General features: G+C 33.9%; 1 protein-coding gene and 1 pseudogene across 1 annotated transcript; one reads left to right on the top strand and one right to left on the bottom strand.

Annotated features, from left to right (window-relative positions):
* Window positions 1–8,663: 8,663 nt before the first annotated feature.
* Window positions 8,664–14,943, bottom strand: LOC121808827. Its single transcript, XM_042209401.1, has 7 exons — window positions 14,802–14,943; window positions 10,537–10,742; window positions 10,286–10,431; window positions 10,071–10,156; window positions 9,758–9,824; window positions 9,295–9,683; window positions 8,664–9,052 (listed from the first exon to the last, which is right to left on the bottom strand). Exons 1-7 carry the CDS (start codon window positions 14,941–14,943, stop codon window positions 8,664–8,666), a joined length of 1,425 nt encoding a protein of 474 aa, XP_042065335.1.
* Window positions 14,944–15,604: 661 nt separating this feature from the next.
* Window positions 15,605–17,106, top strand: LOC121809712 (annotated as a pseudogene).
* The last annotated feature ends 811 nt before the right edge of the window (window positions 17,107–17,917 follow it).

Genomic DNA, 17,917 nt, shown 5'->3' with positions numbered 1-17,917 from the left:
TTTGCTGGAGCATTCTTTATATACCTCATCAGTTTACTAATAGCATCTGCAGCCTCCCTAATTGAACTTTTAATATCATCAGACGAAGGAACTTGATCAGTTAAGGGGGGCTTCATCAGTTGAAGGGGGGGCTTCATCAGGTAAAGGAGCTTCCTCAGTTGAAGGGACAGAGGTAGTGACAGTTATTGAATACTTGTTGGCATATAAAGATTCAATGGAGACAGGATCAATGATACTTTCTGTGCTTCCTCTTCCAATGGTGCCTCCATTATCGAATTCCATCTATCCTCTCTCCTTAAGAATGGATTCTGTCCAGTTACGGACAGTTGGGAATCTTCTAACCGCCAGTCTTGTTCTGTAGACAACCCTATTTACATAGCATGCCTGCAAAAATAAATCAATAATAAAATGCATTACAAGGACTTCACTCTTATTATGATTTTACTTCACTCTTGTTCACAAAACACTTCACTCTTATTCTCATTTTACTTCACTCTTGTTCACAAAACACATCACTCTTATTCTGATTTTACTTCACTCTTGTTCACAAAACACATCACTCTTGTTCTGATTTTACTTCACTCTTGTACACAAAACACTTCACTATTATTCACATTTTACTTCACTCTTGTTCACAAAACACATCACTCTTATTATGATTTTACTTCACTCATGTATAAAAAACACATCACTCTAACCATGCATTTACTACTTAACCGTGAAAAATATCACTCTAAATATGATTTTACTTCACTCTAAGCATGTTTTTACTTCACTATAAAGGAGTGGTTAAGATAGAAAACTCATCAAGAGGAAAGTGATTGGTCCAATGAATGGGGTGGATTTGTTCTTGAGTTTCCAGCTATCATGTGCTGTGATTAGCGTATCCAACACGTAGCTGCACCAATTGCACTGCCTCACATTTGAAATGTTGCCAATATCGTCCAAGATACGGCCAAGACATTTTTCGTTGGCAGTTGGTGAGATCAGAACATTGTCTAACAGAATAACAAATATTTTCTTAAACCACTCACCACCTTCTAGATCACTATCAAGCTGTTCTTGCAAATCAGCTGGGGTTATTGCTTTTTTCTTCTTAGTCTTGACAATGGTCTTCATCACATCATTCATTTCATGCTTCTTTTCTCTTTTAATCATCAACTCTCCTCTTGGCAGTCCCAATGTAGCATACACATCCTCCTCAGTGATGTGTAATGGTTGATCATCAACAAGTTTTATTCTGGAGCAGTTGTCATGATTAAAATTTTCAAGTAGTGAAAATGTCATGTCAGCAGGAATACATCGTATCTTCAAATGCACAAGCTGTCCAAAACCCATCTCTTCCAGAGCAGCTATTTGTTTGCAGTTCATTTTCTCACTGGCATCAACCAGAACTTTCACCCCTATCTTTACGACCAATTTAGGTCTTCTAATTTTACAACTAATATCTTTAACACTCTTTCTTTTATCATGTTTCTTTCTGGCAAGCATTTCTTCTTCGTCGTTGGTTTGTGACCTCCCACGCTTTGAGGCTGGAAGACATACAAAAAAAGTGGTGAAATTCATGAATACACACTAAATATAGCACAAAATTATTCACTGAGATACTAAATAATTAAATATTTCAGTTGTACTAAATATTTCAGCAATTTGTTGCGGTCTATCCTCATGCATCTTAAACCTTATTTCGGATGCAGCAGCTTCATTGATATGAGAAAAAAAATCAATATAGCAAAAAACGAAAGTGAAATAAGTAAAAAACTTCATCCAACCATTCTTCGATAATACTAGAGCATTTTCCATCGTCATATTTCAGAAGTTGAAAGGTTTTTCCTTCGAAACTGAAGAAGCAAGGGTTTGAATGCGATTCAGAGGGTTTGGATGCGATTCGGAGGGTTTGAGTGTGAGAGAAATTGAATTCAGCGTCTAGTTCACGTCTTCTTTCGACGTGCCAATTTTATAACGAAATGACAATTTTGCTCTTATATAAACGAAATATGATAGTTTTATTTGATAAAATGATAGTTTTATATGATTAAAATGATACTCTGAGTTGATAAAATGATAGTTTTGTCGGATAGAATGATACTCTGAGTTTATAAAATGATACTTTTGCCGAATAGAATTATACTCTGAGTTGATAAAATGATAGTTTTGCCGGATAGAATGATACTCTGGGTTGATAAAATGATACTTTTGGCTTATAAATGTTAGGTTTACTGCATAATGTATCGAATTTCATGTCAATCATTGGCTTCAAAGCATCATCATAAACAGGAATGTACATACCTACAAATCAGTAAAACTATCATTTTATCAACTCAGAGTATCATTCTATGCGGCAAAACTATCATTTTATAAACCAAAACTATCATTTTATCAACTCAGAGTATCATTCTATCCGGCAAAACTATCATTTTATTAACTCAGAGTATCATTCTATCCGGCTAAACTATCATTTTATTAACTCAGAGTATCATTCTATCTGACAAAAGTATCATTTTATCAACTCAGAGTATCATTCTATCCGACAAAACTATCATTTTATACAACACACCTAACATTTATAAGCCAAAAGTATCATCTTAACACTGCATAATATAATTAAATATGAAGTTCAATACATCACAAACATAAACCAATTGACAGCTAATATTATTCTAAAATCAAATTCAATACATGAAGCAAAACAATCAATAAATTAAAATATGAACACAATCAATAAGCTAAATAATAGATGATGATTGTTACCTTCGTTATTTGCTACAGACTCCATCGAAGCGAATTCTGACAACAATTTATAAGCCAAAACTATCATTTTATCAAGTGCAACTATCATTTTACCTTCTGAAACTATCATTTTATCCCCTCAAACTATCATTTTATCAAGTGCAACTATCATTTTATCCCCTGAATCTATCATTTTATCCTCTTAATCTATCATTTTATCCCCTTAAACCATCATTTTATCAAGTGCAACTATCATTTTACCCTCTGAAACTATATAAGCTGACATTTTAACCTGATAAAATGATAATGTAAGTGGATAAAATGACAGTAACCTTATAAAATGATATATAAGCTGAAGAAATGGCATATAAGCTGATAAAATGATACTTTAACGTGACAAAATGTCTTACAAGTTACTATTACAACTACTAGCTCTCTTTAGGGGGTTCAAATTCTCTAATCATCTTTTCAACATCGATTTCCTCTTTTTTGCTATCATTCTGAAACTTCTGCTGTATCATTGTAAATGTCTCAAGAGCCTTCTTGGTAGTTTCTCCAATAAGCAATGCTTCAGTATATTTGGCACGGAGTTTTGTGAAAGTGTATGTCGCCTTCTTCGTTAAGCCCGAATTCCAGTTACGAACAGCACCACCCATATAAGTCTCCATATGGCGCATCACATAAACTCCACAGTCAACTTTGTTTGTATCGTTCTGCCATGGCATAGTTATGTGTCTGATTTTTGATATTTTGACAATTCTCTTCATGGATTGATTAACTCCATCACCAAGATAAATTCGAAAGAAATGTTTCTATTCAAATAACACAAAACATACATGAGGTTGATTAAAAATGATATTATGTTCCGTACTAAATGATATTCAATGCATTTTAACTAATAAATATTGAATGCATTTGACTAAACATACCAGCATACTTGGTGCAGCTCCATATTTCTTCTTAATCAAATCTTCACTAATCAGAGCATTGTCAATCACATCCATCATTTGCATTTTGAGATTGAAGCACATGATATAAAAATGTTCGTGTGCCCAGATCGGAAAGAATATCTAATTTTCAAAACATTATATAAAAATGTCATTTTAAAAAATATAGGTACGTTGTTCTGTAATGAATATCTCATTATGACTTACCATGTCATAATTTTCCCATTTGAACTTTTCAATCTTTGACACAAATTCATTTAACGCTGTACAGAATTTTTCTTGAGCCTCGGCTTGAGTCCATTCAGATCTCCTTGCAGTAATATTGTATACCTGTCATGTTTACATTTTTGTAAATAAATTTAACTTTTAATGTAACACTATTATTTATTTACTCGTTTACTGTACTGTAGGTGTGGTGTTGATGAAAAGACGACTTGGTGATGCCTTTGATTTGAATTTTTCATGGTGGTTGAGGTACACAACCCATGCATCTATGATGTTGATACTGACGTATGTACGTGGAGCAAGACTGTGGAAATCAATCTTGAACATGCTCATCATGTTGTTCTCATAAACCATCTCATAACTGATTTCAAAATCATATGTAATATTAGTTAAAAGAATTTAATAAGAATATAATTATGTAATTCAAAACTTACTATTCGCTTTCTTCATGTGTCATCAACCAGTACATTATTTCTTTCTATTCTTTAGTCAGTTTTCCTTTTATGTTTACTGCTCTGACATTGTAGGGAGACCACAGTGCTTCAACAATTTTCTTTGTTGTTCTGGCCACTTTCTCCTTTTCAACTGGAGGTTCTTGGGAAACCATCTTCTTCCCTTTGGCCTTTTTCAAAATTTCTTCTCTCTCTTTTAAAACTTCATCATCTCCTATTTCACCATGTATATCCTCCATGACAGTGGATATTATGGTATATGCTCTGTCATGCTTTCAATCAAAAATATAAATTGTTATTGACATAAGGGATATTATTTTACCCAATGGAACTCATATTATCAGCCAAAATTATCATTTTATCAGCCAAAAATCTAAAACTATCATTATGAAACAAAAATTTCATTTTATCACTGAACCTATCATTTTACCCACTGAAACTATCATTTTATTCCCCGAAACTATCATTTTATCATTTTATACAAAAGTATCATTTTATCATTTGAAACTATCATTTTATGATGCAAAAGTATCATTTTATCACTGAACCTATCATTTTACCCACTGAAACTATCATTTTATCATTTTATGCAAAAGTATCATTTTATCATTTGAAACTATCATTTTATCCCCTTACACAATCATTTTATGATGCAAAAGTATCATTTTTCAAATAAAACAGAACAATCAAAAAAACATCATCAAACCTATATCATCTTAACCATATAAACAATCATTTTATGTATTTAAACTATCATTTTTAAAAGTTACCTCATATTCATCATTGTGAAAGAATTCAACTTCTTTCTCTAGAACTTTTTCCTTCTCTTCTCGAGCTGCTTTATTAGCCTTTTCCTTTTCGCTTTCATTCTGTTTCTCTTGCTCTTTTTCCACCTCAACAGGAGTGGTCATATTCCGGTATGAGAGTGAATGTAGGGAACTTATCCCTATTTTTCAGAATAAATGTCCTCTCAGCAGCTTTAGTTAGCTCAATCATGATATCGATCCATTCAGGATCATCAATTTCATCATTGCTCATAGCATGTGACATTGTTTTCTGACTTTCTGTAACATTCTGCACACCTTCCTCTCTCACTCCCATTGCAATTCTTGTTGTATCACATATTATCTTAAAGTTATCAAGCTTTCTGAATTCATCTAGCGCTGCTTCAAGGACATCAAGCATCTTCGACATTGACGCTTTACAATCCCTGGCAGCTTCCTTCCATTGATCTATGAAAGTCTTTTCTTGACTTCTACTGGTTGTCCCCTTTTCATCATGATCTTTCATCTTCAAAGCTTTTACATCTTCAAGATCATCATCTTCATCTTCAGATTCATTATCTTCATCTTCAGATTCCTTATCTTCATCATTTTCTTCATGTGGTTGCTTTTTATATCGGTCATACTTATGACCGAGACCAAAATCCGATTCATTCATTTATGCTCTTTGTCATTCTTTCAACAGTTTGGCAGTCCATCCCTTAACTGTTGGATAACATCTTGGCACCATTTTTTTTTCAAAGACAATCCTGTCCACGTAACAAGCCTACATTAACAAAAAATAAATATTAGTTTTTCTGTAAATAGATTCATATACAATGGAAAACAAATATATTCTTACCACTACAAAGATAACTGGTCCGGTAAATATCTTTGTTGTGTTTCTTTTCCATCTCTTTTGTATTTCAAGCAATTTAGTTATGACATAGCTACACCAATTGTATTGTTTGATGTTCTCAACATCAGCTATGTAATCCAAAATTTGTGGACTCAAATTTCCATCAGCAGGAGTGTTAATTAATGCATACTCCACGAGAACCATAAAACACCATTTGAACCACTCACCACCTTCTTCGTCTTTCATCATCTGCTCTACAACATATGCTGGCACCATTTTTTTCTCTCCACCTTTACATTAGCAATTTGAGTTTTGATGTCGATATTTTTCTGAAATTTTCTCATATTCATAGGTAAAGATCCAATGGGGAACCCAAGAGTTATATGGACATCTTCATCATCTAAAAACAGTGATTCCCCACTGTTCAATTTAATTGATGAACTTTTATGGTTAAAGTTGTAAATCAGATAATATGCTAATGATCTTGGGAAACTTCTTATATTGAAGTTTAGCAGTGCACCAAACCCAATCTCTCGAACACCTCTTCTTTGATTCTTGTTTAGAGATTTGAGCATGTCAACGAAGAAGTCAGTATTCCTTCTTCCTGCCAAAGTTGGTGAATGAATGGCTATATCATCTTGAACAACTTTTTTCTTGCCCTTCTTTGAAGGTGTCTTACTATTACTTGCACCATCATTCTTTCTTTTCTTGTTATTTCTTATACGTTCTACTTCATCTGCCAATAGTATATCATCATCAGCAGCAGCAGCATCACCAATGTTCTTTCCTAATACACAAAAGATCCAGTGTGTTAAACGGTTTATGTCATTATATAAACTCAAAGTATCATTTTATCCCCTGAAACTATCATTTTACCAACTGAAACTATCATTTTATACCCTGAAACTATCATTTTATACTCTGAAACTATCATTTTACCTTCTGAAACTATCATTTTATCCCCTGAAACCATCATTTTATCAAGTGCAACTATCATTTTACCTTCTGAAAATATCATTTTCAATTTAAAGATTTATCATTAATACACATGAGATTTATCATTTTACCTTCTGAAACCATCATTAATTGTCTATCATCATCAGCAGCAGAAGCATCACGAATGTTCTTTCCTAATACACAAAAGATTTCAGTGTGTTAAACAGTTTATGTTATTATATAAAGTAAATTCAAAGTAAATTCATCATGCTGTCATATGTAACTCTAAATCTACACTAAAAAAACTATAGAATCTAAAAAAACGAGAATCGGAGGCAAAATGATAAAATCGATCAAAAACAAAAGTGAAATAAGTAAAAAACTTCATCCAACCATTCTTCGATGATACTAGAGCGTTTTCCGTCGTCATATTTCAGAAGTTGAATGGTTTTTCCTTCGAAACTGAAAAAGCAATGGGTTTGAATGCGATTCGGAGGGTTTGGATACGATTCAGAGGGTTTGGATGTGAGATAAATTGAATTCGAAGGGTTTGAGTGTGAGAGAAATTGAATTCGAAGCGTCTAGTTCACGTTTTCTTTCAACGCGCCAATTTTATAATGAAATGATAATTTTGCCCTTATATAAACGAAATATGATGGTTTTATTTGATAAAATGATAGTTTTGTTTGATTAAAATGATAGTTTTTCCGAATAGAATTATACTCTGAGTTGATAAAATGATAATTTTATTGATTTGTAGGTATGTACATTCCTGCATACAATGATACTCTGAGTTGATAAAATGATAGTTTTGCCGGATAGAATGATAGTCTGATAAAATGATGGTTTCATGGGATAAAATGATAGTTTTGTTTGATTAAAATGATACTTCTGTCTCATAAAATGATAGTTTTTCCGGATAGAATGATACTCTGATTTGATAAAATGTTTTGCCGAATAGAATTATACTCTGAGTTGATAAAATGATAATTTTATTCATTTGTAGGTATGTATATTCCTGCATACAATGATACTCTGAGTTGATAAAATGATAGTTTTGGGGTTGATAAAATTATGGTTTCATGGGATAAAATGATAGTTTCAGGGTATAAAATAATAGTTTCAGGGGATAAAATGATAATTTCAGAAGGTAAAATGATAGTTGCACTAGATAAAATGATAGTTTCAGGGGATAAAATGATAGTGTCAGGTGATAAAATGATAGTTTCAGGGTATAAAATGATAGTTTCATGGGATAAAATGATAGTTTCAGGGTATAAAATGCAAGAAAAAAGTTGTTCAAGATGATAAAATGATATGGGACAAAACACATCACTCTTGTTCAGAAAACACTTCACTCTTGTTCACAAAACACATCACTTTTATTATGATTTCACTTCATTCTTATTTGCAAAACAACTATAAATATAATCATTTAAACATAATACAAAGGCCATACGATTTTCATAATCAGTTAACATTTATTAAAACAACTATAAATCTAACCACAGAAACTACGGTTTTCATAATTACTTAACATCAGTGAAACAACTATAAATCTAAACACAGAAACTACGGTTTTCATAAATATAAACACAGAAACTATCATTATATAATCTGAAACTATCATTTTACCTTCTGAAACTATCATTTTATCCCACAAAATGTCATTTTATACACCAAAAATACCTATCATTTTATCTGCTAAAAGTATATTTTATCGCCTGAAAGTGTCATTTTATATCAAATGGCTTCAATCTGCCTTCTCATTGAATCTACCACAATTTCTTGAATCATGACGACCCATCTTATGACATTTACCACACCGTCGTAGAGGCTTATTTGCTTTCCTTATTGCACTCTCCCTCTTTGATACTTTGTCACTAGTTGATCCTTTGGTTCTAACAACATCTGGAGGATGTACATCAATTACATCAGGTACTGCCATTCCATAAAATTCCTCAACCATCTTTTTCTTTTCAATAACTGAAGGTATTGCACAATTTCCAAATATATGCTCTTCCAAATCATCAAGACCAGCACATAATAAAGACAGATGATCCATACTTCCCTCAGACTTTTGGACTAATTGATAAAAGTTGGAGAATAACTTTTTCTTAACTTCCTGCTTTTCATCCAAATCTGCAAGGTAAAAGATAACATTATTACAATAAATACTATCATTTATCTGACTGAAAAATAGAGTTTTTACAAATAAGGTTAAAAATGGAGCACACGTTCAAATAGTTGTATCTCCTCAGATGGTAGACCATGGGCTGCCTTTAGTAAAGAGCTCTTCAACCACCTTCGACCAAAATATTTCTCAGGAATGAGATTAGCAGACTTATTCTTCAACAAACAAAATATATGACAGCATAACAAACCAATTCCAGAAAACTTCTTACAACTACAGTCGAATGTGTCTTGCTTACAATCATACTTAACATCCCATGTTCTACCATATTGGTCCTTGACCATATGCATCTTGATGTTATCCTCAACAGTTATCGAAACAATCTCACATACCATACTTATTTCCTGTTGTACATGTTTGAAAATAGAATCAGTGTAGATTGTAGATGCATGCTTCTCAATAGGCAATTGGGTTGACATATAAGGAATAGTTGAGTAATCCAAGTAGTTCAATCGTGAATTGGCATTCCTTTGATCTCCCACAGCATAGTTAAAGAAATTGATGAACTGTACAAGATTTGCACGAGGCTTTGTGTAGTTTTTTAAAAAGCAATTCTCTGATTCAGACATCGATGTAGTCCTAAGAAGCGACCCCATGGGAAAATCTCAAAAATAAGCAGGAAGAATTCTCTATCTTCAAACATTGATCCAAACCAGTGCACATCTTCTAATCCATACCGTTCCATCATATCATTCCATATTATATCAAACTCATCAGGCTCTAACAAATCAGACCAAACATATGCATTCAACTATTTTTTGAAATCTTCATTACCAAGCAAGGATTTGGACAACTTATCTGACACCTTAACCATAATATGCCACATGCACCATCGGTGCCTTGTTTGTAAAAGTACTTGTTGAACAGCAAGTTTCATCCCTCAATCTTGATCAGTGATAATCAATTTGGGTGCTACCCCCATACATCGAACAAAACAGCCAAACAACCAAGCATATGAGTCTCTACCTTCACTTGATAACAATCCAGCTCCAAATGTAACTGCTCTGGAATGGTTATATTTTCCAGTGAATGGAGCAAAACTCATGCAATACCTTCAGAACATAACATATAAATGAATTATATTTTCATACATACAGAAAAGTATCATTTTATCAGCTAAGAATATCATCTTATCAGCCGAAAGTATCATTTTATGTCTTTTAGCAACAAAAGTAATATACCTGTTAGTGTTGTATGTTGAGTCAAATGAAATTACATCTCCAAACATATGATAATTTCGTCTTGAAATAGCATCAGCCCAGAAGAGTTTAGTTAAATTTCCATGAGATCCTATCTCAATTTCATAATAGAAGGCATCAGATGATTCCTTTTGAGAACACACATAATCAAAAATCATTTGAGCATCTGAACCATCAATATTGGACATAATATCGCGATAACCATTTCTAATATCAATAATATCACATCCAACATTTTCAGGTCCACCCATTATCTCCTTCAGAAGTTTGAATGTGAGTGTGGGACCAATATTACACCTGCCACAATCCTCCATAAACCTCCGATGGATAGGATCCAGACTGCGATTGGCCGTCATAAAATGCTTATGCTCATCCGCAACCATTAAGTGATTATGATACTCAACAAACTGATAAACCTCATACCCTTTGCTCATGCCATCTGAAAAATGTCTCAAGTTGAGCTTAGCAAGACATTCACACCTAAATGACTGACACCTACAATTCTTAACAGATACTTCAGTTGATTTGGATGCATCACCAGGTATAAAATTCTTAGAGCCTTGTCTGCTGCAAGCCAAATACTGCCACTTAATAATACCATGAACTGATTTGTTGCCCAGTTTACGAATGCCAAAACCAACTGAACGAGCATAATGTTCATAGAAATCAGATGCTTCTACTAATGTATTGAATATCATACCAATCATTGGCTTCAAAGCATCATCACAAACAGGAATGTACATACCTACAAATCAGTAAAACTATCATTTTATCAACTCAGAGTATCATTCTATCGGGCAAAACTATCATTTTATTTATGCAGTAAACCTAACATTTATAAGCCAAAACTATCATTTTATTAACTCAGACTATCATTCTATCCGGCAAAAGTATCATTTTATCAACTCAGAGTATCATTCTATCCGGCAAAACTATCATTTTATCAACTCAGAGTATCATTCTATCGACAAAAGTATCATTTTATCAACTCAGAGTATCATTCTATGAAGCAAAAATATCATTTTATGCAGTACACCTAACATTTATAAGCCAAAAGTATCATCTTAACTACCAATCATTGGCTTCGAAGCATCATCACAAACAGGAATGTACATACCTACAAATCAGTAAAAGTATCATTTTATCAACTCAGAGTATGCGTCAAAACTATCATTTTATAAACTCATAGTATCATTCTATCCGGCAAAACTATCATTTTATCAACTCATAGTATCATTCTATCCGGCAAAACTATCATTTATTAACTCAGAGTATCATTCTATCCGGCTAAACTGTCATTTTATCAACTCAGAGTATCATTTTATCCGACAAAAGTATCATTTTATCAACTCAGAGTATCATTCTATGCGGCAAAACTATCATTTTATACAGTACACCTAATATTTATAAGCCAAAAGTATCATCTTAATACTACATAATATAAATAAATATGAAGTTCAATACATCAGAAACATAAACCAATTGACAGCTAATATTATTCTAAAATCAAATTCAATACATGTAGCAAAACAATCAATAAATTAAAATATGAACACAATTAATAAGCTAAATAATAGATGATGATTGTTACTTTCGTTATTTTCTACAGACTCCATCTAAGCGAATTCTGACAACAATTGAACAGGTAATCAATGAAAACACTTCACTCTTGTTCACAAAACACATCACTCTTATTCTGATTTTACTTCACTCTTGTTCACAAAACACATCACTCTTGTTCAGAAAACACATCACTCTTATTCTGATTTTACTTCACTCTTGTTCACAAAACACATCACTCTTGTTCAGAAAACACTTCACTCTTATTCTGATTATTTACTTCACTATTGTTCACAAAACACATCACTCTTGTTCGGAAAACACATCACTCTTGTTCACAAAACACATCACTCTTGTTCAGAAAACACTTCACTCTTTTTCACAAAACACATCACTCTTGTTCAGAAAACACTTCACTCTTGTTCACAAAACACATCACTCTTATTATGATTTCACTTCACTCTTATTTGCAAAACAACTATAAATCTAACCATGTAAACATAATACAAAGGCCATACGATTTTCATAATCAGTTAACATCAGTGAAACAATTATAATGCACGAAAATAAAAAAAATTATCGAAGAAACAACAGTAATTATGAAGAAGCTTGAATCACATCCCACAATATGCAGTAATAAAACATATAGTGTTGGAAATCTTAAACGATTACCAAAACATGGAGTATGACTCAACTTATTTTAACACAAGTTATACCCGCAAGTGTACGGGGCTAGTGTAGCAATCAGTAAGCAAGAGTATCGTATCCCACAGAGACAATTTTGTATCAACTTAACTACCACGAACAAAGATCAACTACTATCTAGACAATCAAGTGCAGTTTGGTTTGTTCTAACAACTAATAAAAATATATAATAAGCCAGTAACAATTAAGAACAAGAAAACACGGTGTGATAATGAAAGATAATATGGAGAAATTGTAGAACTCAAGGATCCGACGCACAATTCCAAGCTCTTATCCAATTGACTCGCCCTACCTTTTGGTGTCTCTAGAGTTACTAAGTCAACCACGATAATAGATTAAACCCCCTCCCTAGGTGAGAAACCTGTAGATTAGATGCTAGAATTGAAGTCCCCTTCTAATCCTAAAACCTCTAACTCCCAAAAGTTTGATTAGGTTAATGACCTCACTCAAAACCTCAACTCTCCCGAGTTCTATTGTATTAAGGTGTGAATTATTCTTCTTTCCGGATTAACTATTTCATCTCACGATTAATCTAATTAATCCTACACAATCAAGTGGTGATCAAGCAATTGAAAGGAATAAACCCAAGAATAATCAAATAACTACAAGAGCAAGGCAAGAACAAAATCAATCGGATAAAAACTATGAAATTAGTGCATCATCACCAAGAATTCTACAAGAGATGTTTAGCTACTCATGTTTATGAAGAAAATCATATTCAACACAAAGAAATTCAACAAATACATGAAATATAGATACTAAGTACTCCTGTGAGATCAATCTATGGAATGAAGCTTCAATCTTCCGATATAGAGTCTCCAATCTTCAAATCTCTCTCTCAAAGGTGTTCTTGGGGTGTGTGTGCGTGTGGTAGGCGGTAGGTCGAATCTTTTTCGAACCCTAGGCATTTTCTCTATTTCATTCACTTCAAAAATCGCGTTTTCAGCTTCAGACGCGTCAGACACTCCTACCCGGCCGGGTTGTATTTTTGAACTGGAAATTCAACCCGGCCGGGTCCCCATTTTAGGGTCGTTGCTGGACTCAGGCCCTACCCGGCCGGGTTATATTTTTGCACTGTAAATTCGACCCGGCCGGGTCCTTCTTCTCGTGCCCCTGCTGCCTCTGAACACTTATGCTCCATTTTCTCTTCTTTTCACCTATCTTTCCTAGAACACTCAACAAAACACATAGAACTCCAAAGGTATAATAATCGGTTAGATGAAGACAATATCGAGTGATAAAATTAGCATTTAGCACTTCAACATACCAATTGCACCTATGAAAATATGAGTTTGTCAGAGTATTAGTGTTGTGTGAGTTGGGCTAGTGGGTGTGGTGTTGAATTGGTTGTTGAGTTGAGAAAGAGGCAGGCCACTGCACAGTCATCAACCTCTGAAGTTGGATACTTATTCATCCATGCAATTCAACTATCATTTCAGGGGATAAATTATAGTTTCAGGAGATAAAATGATAGTTCCAGGGGATAAAATGATAGTTCCAGGGGATAAAATGATAGTTTCAGAAGGTAAAATGATAGTTGCACTTGATAAAATGATGGTTTCAGGGGATAAAATGATAGTTTCAGGGGATAAAATGATAGTTTCAGAAGGTAACATGATAGTTGCACTTGATAAAATGATGATTTCAGGGGATAAAATGATAGTTTCAGGGGATAAAATGATAATTTCAGAAGGTAAAATGATAGTTGCAATGGATAAAATGATAGTTTCAGGGGATAAAATGATAGTTTCAGAAGGTAAAATGATAGTTGCACTTGATAAAATAATGGTTTCAGGGGATAAAATGATAGTTTCAGGGGATAAAAGTAAAACTATCATTTTATCAACTCAGAGTATCATTCTATCCGGCAAAACTATCATTTTAGCATCATTAAAATGAAGAGCATGTAGACAACTATGTATTGGATAGCTCATCAAATATACAAAAAATGATTTTCTATGTTTAACTACTAGGCAAGATTACAGATAAAAAAGATACTAAAACCTTTTTCAAATTTTTTTTACTGAACAAATAAAGAAGATCTCACCCATTCGAATAAAATCATCATCAAATTAACTATAAAACTGAGTTGATGCTGAGTTTAGTTTCAGCTGATATTACAAAAGAAAGATATATATAGAGTTTTGAGGTGTACCAATCAAATTGTACATGCACCCTCTTTCTCATTTTTTATGGTACAATTATTTTTGGAACGAAATTAAGACTCTCTAACTTTGTCTAACGAAGGTGGCGAGGAGAGTCAACATTTCTCGGCCGGCCTTCTTCCGGGAAGAGACGGTGAGATTCTGTTCCATATCCGGCGTCGTCTGCCTCTTCAGAAGCTTCATCAACCAGAATTCTTTCCTCAACACCATCAAATCTGGGAACAAAATCGATGAGAAGAGGAATATGGAAACAAAATTGCTGAGAAAGAGGAGAGAATCGAACAGAGAAAGAATGAAAGAATGGAGCAAAATTCAGAAATTAAATGAGAGAAATGACATATTTACCCCCTGCGCCTTTTTTTATGAAGAAAATCTAAGTTTGAATCTCAGCCACAAGATTAGAAAATATGTGTGGTCCAGATTTGGTTATAGGGTTATCACACAAATTGAGGGTTATCATATGATCACAACTCTTTCTATATATATATATAGGAGAGCGTTATTCTCATATTCATCCCTTAGATCCTTTATTCTTCTTAATATGGGCAGTTAGATCTCATTCATCAACGGTCCAGATGATCTGCATTATTACACTATAATGGTGCATTATTAGTCGGTGTGCATTATTCAATTGAAAATCTGCATTGTTACACTATAATGGCGCATTATTAGTCGGTGTGCATTATTCAACTGAAAATCTGCATCATTAAATGACACGTGGCACCAATCTAACTGTCGGATGACAAAATCGTGGGGCTGAGATTAAAAAGAACAAAGAACAAAAGATACAAAAAGGAAATGAATACATCCCTAATATATATATATATATATATATATATGAGCACAGAGTTGTAGTGAATCTTAACAAAAAATGGAGTGCCTACACTTAGTTTTGATGGTGGCGATGACAATGGTGGTGGTAATGTATGGCGAGGGCGATATAAAGACCGGCTTCTACACTTCATCATGTCCAAAATCCGAGTCAATTGTTTGGTCCACGGTTGAGAAGTACTTCGACAAAGACCCCACTCTTGCTGCTGCCTTGCTTAGGCTCCATTTTCATGATTGTTTTGTTCAGGTAATTCAACCAAATTCATAACAAGCTAGCTATTTTGATTTTATGTAGTGAAGGGTTGATTTATCGTACGTTTCAGGGTTGCGACGCGTCTGTTCTGATCGATTCGCCTTCATCCGAGAGAAAAGCATTGCCTAATCTGGGGCTGAGAGGCTTCCAAGTGATTGATGATGCCAAGTCTCAGCTTGAGGCAGCATGCCCTGGCGTCGTCTCCTGCGCTGATATCCTAGCACTGGCTGCTCGCGACGCTGTCGATTTAGTAAGCATTTTCACACATCACAAATAAATAGTAGTACTACTATGTTTTTATCATTATATAATGAAAACACATTATTTTGTTAATTAGTACTTACCACTTTGTTACATTATTTTTTTAGAGTGGTGGCCCAAGTTGGGGAGTGCCGACTGGGAGAAGAGACGGCCGCGTTTCTTTATCGTCCGACACCTCCAACTTACCCGGCCCTGCGGACTCCGTTGCTGTCCAGAGGCAGAAGTTTGCAGCCAAAGGCCTAGATGACCATGATCTTGTCACACTTGTTGGTAAACGTACTTAATTTTGAAAACAACATTTTCCTCTTTTCATTGCTTATAACATTAAGATCAAACCCTCTACATCCATCCACTACAGCAAAAAAAAATCGGGTCGAAGACACTTTTTAATGCTATTAAGGATGTTAGTCTTTGTGTCTAATTATACCACCAACGCTTCATAAAGTGTTCTTATTGTTAGTGGCCCAACAAAAATTAGGAGATACAAATAGAAGCATCCTAAAAATATAAAATATTAAGATAATTTGCTCTCAACTTAGACACGCTTTCTTTTGCATCCTAAATTATGATTATTTTTTAAAATTTGCGGACATACATGTAAGCAGGAGCACATACGATAGGGCAAACGGACTGTCTGTTCTTTCGATATCGACTCTACAACTTCACCATAACGGGGGGGTGCGGATCCGAGCATAACCCAAGCATTCCTGCAGCCGTTACAAACGCTCTGCCCAAAAGCCGGCGATGGCTCACAAAGAGTGGCTCTCGACAAAGACAGTCAGCTGAAATTCGACGTTAGCTTCTTCAAGAACGTTCGAGATGGCTATGGCATTCTCGAGTCGGACCAGAGGCTATGGGGTGACGCGTCCACGCGACGAGTGGTGGAGAATTATGCGGGGAATGTGAGAGGGCTGCTTGGTGTTAGGTTCAATTTTGAGTTCCCAAAAGCTATGATCAAAATGAGCACCATCGATGTGAAGACTGGTTTGGAAGGGGAGATTTGAAAGATATGTTCCAAATTTAATTGACTCGATCATTTGGATTCATTTCCATCATCTAGATTCATTTCTATCATCTATTAATGACTAGTTATATTCGATCTAGTTTGCTTTTCTAATTTACCTTCTTTTATTTCAACTGATACAATTGAATATATATAGTACCATCTCATTAACTTGTAAATGCATTAATTATTAGGACGTGATGCAACCTTTAAATTTAAATTCATTTATATTAAAAAAAAATATGAAGACATCCACTAAGTATCGGCTTGACATAAATAAATAGTGAAGTTATCCTACTCCTATTGTGTCGATGGTTTAAAGCAGTAAGTCAATAATTTATGAGTCTGTGTCGTGCTCTTTTATTTGTGTCAAAACTGATTGGATGAACCCTAAATTTAGGGATTGTTCGGTTGTATTGCTAGGAAAAATCAAGACTGAAAATTACAGTTATTATAATTAGTTGTAAAGATAAAGATTAAATTAATAGTACTATTACTTTGTATGTTGTTTGGAAGATACTATGATTAAATTAAGATAAGAAAAATGAAATTATTTTGTAGATTACGCCACAAATGATTTATTTTTTACTAATTTCATTACTTTTTTCTTCCTCCTTACTTTGCTCATTTTTTTTCTCTCTTACTTTACCAATTGTGCATTAAAAATTAAAACTCATAGTCATTTTTAAAGTTTCCATATTCAAAAGATGGAAGTATTAATGAATATTCAAATGATTTATTTAGGGATGGGAACACGGTCAAGGAGACGCAACTAAAATTAAGATAGTAGTACTACCAGGTTTTTGTTAATTGTATACAGACAATAAACTTCTCTC

This window comes from Salvia splendens, chromosome 6 (assembly GCF_004379255.2).
Source record: "Salvia splendens isolate huo1 chromosome 6, SspV2, whole genome shotgun sequence".
NCBI lineage: Eukaryota > Viridiplantae > Streptophyta > Magnoliopsida > Lamiales > Lamiaceae > Salvia > Salvia splendens.
Note: the sequence above shows the minus strand (reverse complement) of the source record. Positions and strands in the feature narration are given on the sequence as shown.

Coding starts and splice junctions, on each gene's coding strand:
- LOC121808827 (XM_042209401.1), bottom strand. CDS start 14,943: ATGGTGTTGAGGAAAGAATTCTGGTTGATGAAGCTTCTGAAGAGGCAG. Junction 10,743..14,801: donor CGCCACCTTCGTTAGACAAA/GTTAGAGAGTCT, acceptor GACATTTTTCAG/ATGGCATGAGCAAAGGGTAT. Junction 10,157..10,285: donor TCAACATACAACACTAACAG/GTATATTACTTT, acceptor TATGTTCTGAAG/GTATTGCATGAGTTTTGCTC.